General features: G+C 46.5%; 1 protein-coding gene across 1 annotated transcript; it reads right to left on the bottom strand.

Annotated features, from left to right (window-relative positions):
* Nucleotides 1-168: 168 nt before the first annotated feature.
* Nucleotides 169-9,860, bottom strand: LOC122617868 (disks large homolog 5). The gene is made up of 10 exons (XM_043793893.1): nucleotides 9,308-9,860; nucleotides 7,534-7,626; nucleotides 3,429-7,481; nucleotides 3,002-3,367; nucleotides 2,380-2,634; nucleotides 2,082-2,301; nucleotides 1,781-2,019; nucleotides 1,493-1,722; nucleotides 1,220-1,436; nucleotides 169-1,160 (listed from the first exon to the last, which is right to left on the bottom strand). The coding sequence occupies exons 2-10, from the start codon at nucleotides 7,586-7,588 to the stop codon at nucleotides 1,057-1,059; spliced, it is 5,739 nt and encodes a 1,912-aa protein (XP_043649828.1). The 5' UTR covers nucleotides 7,589-7,626; nucleotides 9,308-9,860; the 3' UTR covers nucleotides 169-1,056.
* Between the last annotated feature and the right edge of the window lie 280 nt (nucleotides 9,861-10,140).

Below are 10,140 nucleotides of genomic sequence, written 5' to 3'. Positions count from 1 at the left end.
TTAGATTTATGTATTTATTTATTCAGAATATCAGATTATAGCTGTAAGCATAACCATAAACGTGGCCATAAAATAAACCCCAAATCTTTTCATGGAGCCCATACAAAACCGTAGGCGTTCTGGAAAAATATTTATTGCAAAAATGTAGTCGGTATATTTAGAATGCTTATGTATAAAATAGATTTTATTGTATTTAATACGTTGATATATTACTGTTTACTCTTTAATGAATACAAGGGTACGATGATAAATTAGATTTATAAATTGTATTTGTTTTGTAGAAAAGGGTTTATTTTTTTAGCAATTTGAAGGCATTTAAGGCACTTCATTTCAGTTTAACCAGTTACCACTTAAGGCTAGTGATAGCATTTCGTCTATCACTCATTTAAATAAAACTTCTAATGTTGCCTAACTAGTCGTGTTTTTAATTTCCTAGTCGGGCAAAGGCAGTTGCCAGAATAAGAAAAGTTTTAAGTAAAGCTTGATTTTGAAACAGTTCTTAAAGGAAATTGGATTAGTCGAAACTATTTAATATACACAGTTAAACAGTTGAATGGTTTAAAGCCACACTCTATTGCCACCGAGTTAATCGAATCGTTTGGGTAAATAATATAAAATATAGTTGCGCTTACTTACAATTACATAATAATTCATTGCATACAAACAGACTTTTGGCGAAGAATGTCGCCAGAGAAGAAAATCGGGTTCCAAACGGTATATATAAATTAGATATATAAATTGTGGAAGCATTTTCCATGTTTGTGATCAAAGCTGACCATATTTTGCTGTCAGAGCGGTCAGACTAACCGCAAATAAAAAGTAAGTCTATAGACATTAATTAGGTGACAGAGACAAGAAACAGGTAGAAATACCGCGCCCTAACTTCTAACTTGCAAGTTGGCGCCAATTGAATACTCTGCGTTGAACAAAACAAATACGAACTTGATACTATTGATGCGCATTGAAAAATACTAATCGTGAGTGTCGCGTTGTGTGCTAATAACTAAAACTAGGATGCTCCTAAGTCCAAATTGTTCAGGCGGCGATCCGATTGGATCAACCACTCGATACGGGCACCCAAAGCAGCTTGTCCTGCTCCTTGTCGACGGCATCCTTGATTTGGGTGCACATGTGCTTGATACTGACGCCGGGGATTACGGCTGCAGGAAAATAAGATGTTATAAGGGGATTTCTGATTGATAGCGTTATAAGCAGTTACCTGATATGTACTGCTTGTAGTCGGTCTCGAGCTTCATGGCCCGCTCGTACATCTCCTTGGCCGCCTTGGCTGGGATTTTGTCGGTGCCAAAGTCGCGAATATCGCGGATTTGCTTTGCGGACTTGAAGCGCAGCAAGAGGACAATTGGATAGATTTGTAGGCGCTGCAGACGCTCTACGGCGGAGATAGAAACGTCAAGGATGCAGTGACGTCGATCCTGTAAGGGATATTTAAAGTTTACAAATATGTATAGAAATTGCTCAAATTACGTACATTTTTACAGGCATTGCTAATGGCCTCCACAGTGGTGCATTCAAACTTGTTGGCCTTCCGCCGGTAGTCCACAAAGATGTTTTCTTTCAGACCCTCCTCCATGGCCTCCTGCGAGCAGTCCATGGCCGTCACCTCGCACAGTTTGAAGAGGTTGGAGAAGTCAATTTTAAGGCGATCTATAAGACATTCGGACAACGGTCCGATGATCAGCACGGGCCGGCGAATGGGAGCTAGAAAGTGGCCTATACATCAATTCACTTCATTTAGTTTTCATAAATAATAACGTACAATCTAAAAGCTCTACACGCTGGTAGCTAAGAGCTCCACCATCATCGTTGAGCAGACCTAAGTCTGGAAAGAAGCTAAGCTGTGTGTTGCTGAAACTGGCAATCTCCGTGGAGTCGCGAGACGAGCTGCGCTGGTTTTTCTTGCGACGAAAAAATGATCTCCTGGCCGAAGTGCTGCCGCGTCTAGCAGTGCCCGTATCACATTCCACCACCTCACCCGATCGAAGTTCCTCTTCCACCCTGCAAAGATAAAATATTTGTTAATAAAATACCAATTTGAATTAAGTAATTTGTACACGTACTTCATTTGACTGGGTATTATGCCGCACTCCTTCCGATGGCCCATGGCATCCAGCTTCCAGGCTCGCCACAAACCAAAGGTGCCATTAAAAACCGTATTATCCACGTAGAGCACCTCGTCCTTAACAAAGCGCAAATCGTCCTCGTTCAACTCACCAGTCCGGTCAAACCCCACGCGAATATAAAAGGAGTCGCCAGGCTCGTCTTTAATTTGCTTTAGGGCTGCAGAGAATACATTGCATATCATAATATGTAAACTACAATAATCTGTAATAAACCCCATAGGGATTCTCTACTTACTGTGTAATTTATTCTGCACCAGCATGGTGACCGTATCCGTAAGCTTTGAAATCTCATTGGCTGCCTGCTCAGCGGTGACTCCGCTCAGATCCACACCATTGTACTCTAGTATTTGATCGCCCTTGCGAATTCCTGCATGATCAGAAGGCGATCCCGCAGCGACGTCGTGCACATAGATGCCAACTTTGTTGCCCCCAAATAACTTAATTCCCAGGTTCTTCGACTTGTCCATGTGCAGAGTGACATACCTTAGAGCTGGAATAGAAATTCTATGTCATGTCATGTGCAAAATTCGAAAGATTGATGGCTTTGTTAGTAAGAAGGAAGCTGTGATACATACTGTATATGTGAAAATAACGCTGATAAACTTCCGTTTGGAAATTTACAATGTTTTTTATAGATTATAGATTTTGGATGACCACATCAACAAAATATAGAGTTTCTAAATCGAGCCTTTTAATCTGAAATCCTTGTTTTTTACGACCCTGAGAATATGTACCTTATACAGCCGGAAACACTTCCTGCTGCACGGTTACCTTCTCCGCCGAAGGATCGAACTATGGGGAATTGCTACTACCCCGGGAGTGTGGTTAGTAGTGGGTGTAGAGTGGTGGCTACGTACTCTCTGCTGGAACGGATGCAGGTGGCGGCGGCAAGGATGGCTTGGGTTCCTCATCATACACCGTCGAGGTGGCCGAGGCAGTCGTTGTGGTGGTAGTGGCCGCCGATGAAGGCATGTCCTGACTGCTGCTGATATCCGACTGGTTCTCCAGGCTGTCGGTAAAGCTCTGGTCCTTGATCGACTGATGCGACAGAGGAGCTCTCGAGCCGGATCTCGTTGATGGAACCTGCGGTTGCATCGGCAACGGGAAGAGCGAATTGCGGGCAGGAGGACGCGGAGAGTTGCGCGGAGTCGGGGAGCCCGAATGGTTGACGGGAGATTCTGGTTCCATGTTGTGTGCTCCCTCGTACTCAATTGAAGGAAACTCTGCGGGAAACATCACAATTAGAATGGTATACTGTGGGCCGGGAGGGGCTGATATACTTACTCTCCGGATTGTACTGAACGAGCATTGTGAAGGAGTCGCCGCACTGCCGCAGCACGTTGGCCGCAATCTCCTGCGTGGCCGCTCGCATATTAATACCACATACTTCCAAGAGTTGATCGCCCACCTGGAGACCGGCACGCATCGCGGTGCTTTTGTCAGCGACGGTTGAAACAAATATTCCGCCGCCGTTGTTGTTGCACTGAATGGTGATACCTAGCGACTTGTCGCGCTTGTCGATGGTGACTCTTCTAAGGTCTCCGGGGCACAGAAAATCCGCAGGCACATTGGAGTTGCGCTTGCCACTTCCGCCGCCTCCATGGCTGAGCACCTCTACATGGACCTGCGGCATGGGCGAACCGCGGCCACTTCCTCCTCCACCGCCTCCTCCCACTCCTACGCCCGATCCAGTTCCATTTCCTCCTGCCATATTTGCACCGTAACTGTTGTGAATACTGGAGCTCATCAGTGACATAGGTGCGCGATCCGAAGACATGGATCCTCCGGAGGCAGGTCCCGTGCTCGTCACATAGTGGTGGTCGATGCTGCCAGAGCTGTTCTTCACCATACTGCTGCTCTTGCTGGCCACACTGGGATTTGATGGAATCCTTAACCGCTGATTGTCTTTCTTGCGCGGAAATGTTCCGCCTTCATAGATAGCTCCACCAACTCCAGGGACTCCTCCGCCCACCCCCATATATGGATAGGGACCGTGTCCATAATCCAAGTAAGGAGCATGCGGATGGGGATGTGGATGCGGCATCGGGTTGGTCTGCGTGTGATGGTGCGGATGGTAGTCCAGATCGGTGGGTATTCCAACGCTGTCGTGCGGTGCCGTCGCCGCAGGGAGCTGTTGCAACTGCTGCTGAGGCGGTGGTGAGGGCAGGGTCAATGGACTGGATCTCCGGTTGCCTCGACCACCGGGTCCAAAAGTGGGGAAGAGCTGCGTGTGTCTATTTCCTGGCATATGGGTGGACTGGAGAAACCCGCCATATCCTCCGTGAACTCCGGAGCCAATGCTCTCGCTGTCACTCGGGTACTTCGGCACATGCCTCACTGCCTGCGGCACATGGCGCTTGGCGTACATCCCGTATTCGCTGATAGCGGGACTCTTGGCAGACAGTATTGACTCTATAGAGTTCTGCGATTTCAGGGACACCACGTCCGGCGGTTGTCCAACGGGCAGCGGGTGACTGCCCCTGGGCGGATTAAGTGGCATAAACACAGCATTGGGATTCGATCCTGAGCTGTTTTTGGGCAGTGGAGGCGGATGGAAGACGTCATAGATCTGTTGCTTGCGCACTGGAAACTCTCCGGCCGCCGGACCCGTTCCACCGCCCATTGATCCCGATCCTACTCCAAAGCCCGCCGAGGCCGACGAGGCGTTCATAACTTGCTGCTGGGCCTGCTGACCACTGGTCTTGGGCTGGTAGAAATCCCCGCTGGGTGTGATATTTAGCGACAGGCGATGGTTACTGTGCGGCCTGGTTCCGTAGCGCTCCTGTGAGGGCATTTTAACCCTGGCATTGGCGCCCATCAAGGGGGCTCGCTGAATCGGCTTTTGGTTGATCTCCTCGGCAGTCACCCCGTATAGCGAATGCCTCGGATGTGTGGGATAACCAGCGGTGGGCATTCCATTGGAGGGTCCGGGGGGAAACAATGCCGAGACTCCCGAGCTCACCGGATTAGAATTGCGGTTTGGATGCGTCTTTATAGCGCCCCCATTGGATCCGCGAATGTGGGCCAGTGGCTTTGACATTTGTGGGGGCAGCGGTGGAGGCAACTGGTCCTGGATCAACGCTGCTGGCTGCTTTTCCGGCACTCCAACATCGCCCATCAGCTCGTCATCCTTGTCCACATTGATCGGACCGGCTGTAAACAGCGACATCAGAGCACGCTTCTTCTCATTGCCTCGCATGGTGCCCGTTGGGTTTTCGTGCGAGATGTTTGTCCGCGGCCAGGTGCCCATGCTCTTGGAGGCCTCCTTCTCCTTCTTGGTGCGCTTTTTGCGGTTGAACAGATTCTCCTTGCTTTTCTCAGAGCTGTTTTCACTGAGCACCGAATCCAAAGCAGCGATGGCGTCGTCGTGCTCTTGCTCAAAGTTATCCTCTGGCGTGCCCGGCTTGCTGAACTTAAGCTTTCGGAAGAAAAATTCCGCGAACCTGGACGGATGTTTGGTGGCGCTACTGGGCCCACTTCCTCCACCGGCACTCGAAACATGCTGCATGCAGTCAATGGAGTCTGTCTGCGCCGACGAGGTGGTCATTCCCGGGGGTAACTGATCCTGCACGTATTTCAGGGCATACAGATTCAGTCCATCGTTGCGGGGATTATTGAGCAGCTGCATAACCTCTTCGATAGATTGCACCGAGTCCATCGACTTGTTGTTAATGCTTAACACTCGGTCGCCAACGTCCAGCTCAGGTTCGTAAAAGGCTAGCGTGTTCTGCTCGATCTTGGCAATGAACACTCCCATGTCCAGTTGCAGGCCATGCGGGCAATCCCTATCCCTAGTCTTTAGCTGAACAGAATAGGCGTGCCGCTTGCTGTGACGAGTTCGGGAAACGAGCAGGAGGGAACGAGGAGCACAGGCGCGGATCTCGTCAAGAACCATCCGCTTCGACAAAGACTGGCAGTCCAAGTTGTTCACCTTGCAGATTACATCGTTGATCTTGAGCTTCCCGCATGCGGGTGAACTGCTGGTTACGCCACACACCAGTTTTCGCTTGTTGCTGTCATCCAGGATGATGCCAAGGTCAGATGTGTGCTCGTAGCCGGACAGCTCGACTTCCAGGAGATCCTCACCCTCGTAACTGCTTAGGCGAAAACTGCGTCGGGACCCGGAGGCATTACTGTCAAGATTTTGGCGCTCCTGCTGCTCCATTTGTTCTTTCAGCAAGTCGATCTTCTTCTGCGCTTCGTCCTTCTGCTTTTTAATCTTCTCGCTATCTCGGATGGCCATCAGGGAGTCTGAGATGGCTTTATCTCTCTCGTGGCGCATCTTGTCACAGAGCGTCTTCACTGAATCCCGCTCCTGCACGATCTTTTCACGTTGCGATATGGCCCAATCCCGCACGCGCTTTGCTTCTTCGGCATCCTGGCTTGAACGCTCTACCTCCGAGAGAGCCTTTTCTAGGCTCTTGCGCAGCTTTTCCAGTTCCTTGCTGTTCTCCAGCTCCTTCCCACTTGGAAATTCTTTTGACCACGAGCTATCGCGAGACTTCAGAAGATCGCGCTTTTTAAGGTCCGCGTTGGCCAGCTGTAGAACCTTGATTTCGGCCCTGGCAAGCTGTTCGTCTTTTTTGAGCCGTTCAATTTCCTTGTTGGCCAGAACCAGATCGTCGGACATCTTCTGGTGCTCCTGCAGCACGTTGTCCTTCTCGGAGAGCAGTTGATTTAGCTCCTCGGTAAGGGAAAGCACATTCTTACTCTCCTGAGAAAGTAGAACCTTCAGTTTCTGGTTTTCATCGCCTCGCTCCCGATAGTAGTTGCGATCCTTTTCCAGCTCGATGTAGGACTTCTTGTACTTCTCCCTCTCCACGGCGACCATATTTCGCTCCTTCTTCAGTTCGGCCAGCTTCTCAATACAGCTTCCATCGCATCCCTGCGTCTTGCCAAAGTAATAAGGATTCCCACTGCCGACTGGCGGCACTTGGTTGTTTCCATTCTGGGCCTGCTGGCTCTGTTGGTTTTGGGTTTCCAGCAGCAAACGCTTAAATCTGGCGCTCTCCTCCACCATATCCGTGAACTTGTTGCGATCGGCCACGTAGTGCTCCTGGTATAGAGTTAGTTCCGTAGCTAACTCATCGCACCGCCGCTTTGTACTCGCATGCTGGTGGCGCAAGGTATTCAGCTCCAGAAGGGCGGACTTGTACTGCGCCTGCAGTATATCGTAGTTGGCGCCCTTTCCACCGGAAATGCCCGACACGCCCACTCCGCTATTGACGCCCTTTGAGGGCCCATTGTTGTTGGACATGTTGGCAGCTGTGGTGCTGCCGCTGGAGTTGGACGGCGGTCTGAGGGTATTATCATAGCCCACATACTCCGAGCTCTCTTCTAAAATTAAAGATGCTATGGGTGGGTTCTTTGAATGAATTGGGCAACTTACCCTCCTGGCTACTCGTGCTAGTCAGCGATAGATCTCCTGATGCCATCTTCGCCATCACAGCATCTTTAGGTAATGCTTAACATGAAGGTAACGCTGAAGAGTAAAAGTATAAAAACTAAATTTTAATTAATTAAACCAAAAAACTTATTTGATTAAATTACACCCGTTACTCGTGGAGTAATAGGGTATACTAGATTCGTTGAAAAGTATGTAATGGGCATAAGGAAGAGATTCCATATAAAGTACATTTATTCAAAATCAGGATTGATAGCCGAGGCGATCTGGCGAAGTCCGTCTGTCCGTCCGTCTGTCCGTCCGTCTGTCTGTCCGTATGAACGTCGAGATCTCAGGAATTTCTCTCGATTTGTCAAAAGCCTTTTTGCCACGGCCACTCTGACGCCCACAAACCGCCGCAACAGTCAGTGTTGAAATTTCTCGTTCGTACTTTCACTTGCTAAGTAACGGGTATCATATAGTCGGGGAACTCGACTATAGCGCTCTCTCTTGTCATTGTCGGTTAAAGAAAAAGTGTATTCGTGTTATAATTTTGCCCACCCTTTAAAAATAGGTTTTATCGCTTGGTCACCCCTAAAAATAATAAATTTCTTTAGCTCATCTCTTAAAAATTATATTATAATTCTACCTGATACATACTCTAGTATCATTATTACTTTACTAGTAACAGCATTAGTTTCAATTTAAAAGAAAAAGGTTCATGTTTATTTATTTCTTCTAAGCGATTGTATATTTTGGTTAAGCAAGTGATACCGTGATTTAAAAACGATTAATACCATACAACTTCAAACTTGGCCACAAAGATATATGTATATGCCTGAAAGTGGTCCAATATTTTTGGGCCAGTTTTTGTTCGCCTAAGTACTTTGCCTAAGAGTTTTAAAAACTTAAAAAATATTAAAAAGAGAACATCGAATGTACAGAGGATTTTAAGGCAAGGGCCAAGTGTTCTTAAACCTGGTACATAATTTTGAACGAGTCTAGTATACCTTTTCACTATACGAGTAACGCGTATTAAGCCGCCCAACTAATTTGTTAAGCTAAATGCATTTTAACTTTCATTTGTCGTTTTGTTTTTCTATGATATTGATTCGGCTCATGATTATAACCTTCACCAACGTTTTTTTAAGTATGTCTAATGATCATTTTGTTTTTAATTACTTCAAGGTATGTTCCTTCTAAAGATTTAAAAAAAAAAACTTATATTACTGCCAGTTTAAACAGAATTCAAAAGGAGAAAAATATTTTGAAAAATAGTATTCGCACGATTTGTTTTTTACTCTTTTAAAATGATCTTATTAATACACCTATTTGATTTCAAGCCTTAACATACATATGCTATCAAAAATATACTTGAACGGTTTATTAAACTTACTAGTAATACTATGTTGACCATAGCTGTATATTTTTGAAGTGTGCGAGTAAGTATGAAAAGCAATGCTTCGGAAAAACGAAACTTTCACAATTTTTGTGAAACCACGATTTTCACAATTGAACGAATCAAATTTAAATACAACCGCAATGGGGAATGGAAAATAGGCGGTGGGTAGGTGGAAAAGGAGGATTGGTGGAGGAGAGGGAGGAAAAAGGGAGGTTACGCAGTTTCTTACAAGCGGTTATTGCTTGCGAAAACGAAATGTGTGGCAATTAAGTAGTCGAGTTAAAGCATCGAGACTAAGCTAAAGAATTAATTGAAGCAGCCGAGCAGAAAGCGTAAATTAATAGCAACATGTATGCACACTCGCAAACACACACTTACCGTCACACCAACACACTCGCAGGCGGACAAAACAAGTTGGCCGAATGGATGAGAAGAAAAGCTGGCAAACGCACAAAGGTGGAAAGCACTTCGAGTTATATAAAGCCTTTTCTCCTCAGCTTGGAGTATATCTTGGCCAACAAGCACGTTTATTTGGCCGAAAACTAGTGAAATATAGCGTATTTTCCTTTAGAATGAAAATCTTATTACGCACACTCACACACACGCACGCGAACGCAACAGCTGAATGGACGCGCGAAAGAGAGGGGGCGAGCTCCACCCCAATTCCAGCGCAGCGGGAAAGAGAGGGAGAGATGCAACAGGCGGACGTTGAACGGAACAACCGACGACTTTTACCGTTTTGGCTCGCTCATCCGGATTCCGGAAGTTCCGTTTCTTAGAAAGCTATGCAAAAGATCAAACTTTACGGCGCACAAAAACACTTTTAGCAGAACACTCCAACGAAAGCGATGACGAATGGCAAACGAAAATTGAACGAAATGAAATAAAAAAAAACAACACAACTTCTTCACTAAAACGTCACCAGTGTGACCACGGAGTTACCGATAAATAATACCCTCCGGCACGAAGAAATATACGTATTATATTATATTTATCGTTTTAAATGGTCACCCAAAAAATCGATAATATTAAATAATATCGATTCATGAGGCCAGCTATTTTAGAAAACAGCTACTTAAACAAATATTATTATAATATTATATTATCTCATACAAATAGAATGGCAGCACCTGATATGTTTAGAGATCAGAACCACCGTTCCTGGTTACGAAGGGTGGCAGCGCTGTTTTGAAGAGTGTATATGAGCAGTG

The sequence above is a fragment of the Drosophila teissieri genome, chromosome 2L (assembly GCF_016746235.2).
Source record: "Drosophila teissieri strain GT53w chromosome 2L, Prin_Dtei_1.1, whole genome shotgun sequence".
NCBI classification, from domain to species: Eukaryota; Metazoa; Arthropoda; class Insecta; order Diptera; family Drosophilidae; genus Drosophila; species Drosophila teissieri.
Note: the sequence above shows the minus strand (reverse complement) of the source record. Positions and strands in the feature narration are given on the sequence as shown.

What these genes read in the sequence shown, in the direction of transcription:
- LOC122617868 (XM_043793893.1), bottom strand. Translation starts at nt 7,588, where the DNA reads ATGGCGAAGATGGCATCAGGAGATCTATCGCTGACTAGCACGAGTAGC. An exon ending in GGTGCAGAATAAATTACACA is followed by an intron (nt 2,302 to 2,379) that starts GTAAGTAGAGAA and finishes TATTCTCTGCAG; the next exon opens with CCCTAAAGCAAATTAAAGAC. An exon ending in ATAATACCCAGTCAAATGAA is followed by an intron (nt 2,020 to 2,081) that starts GTACGTGTACAA and finishes TTATCTTTGCAG; the next exon opens with GGTGGAAGAGGAACTTCGAT.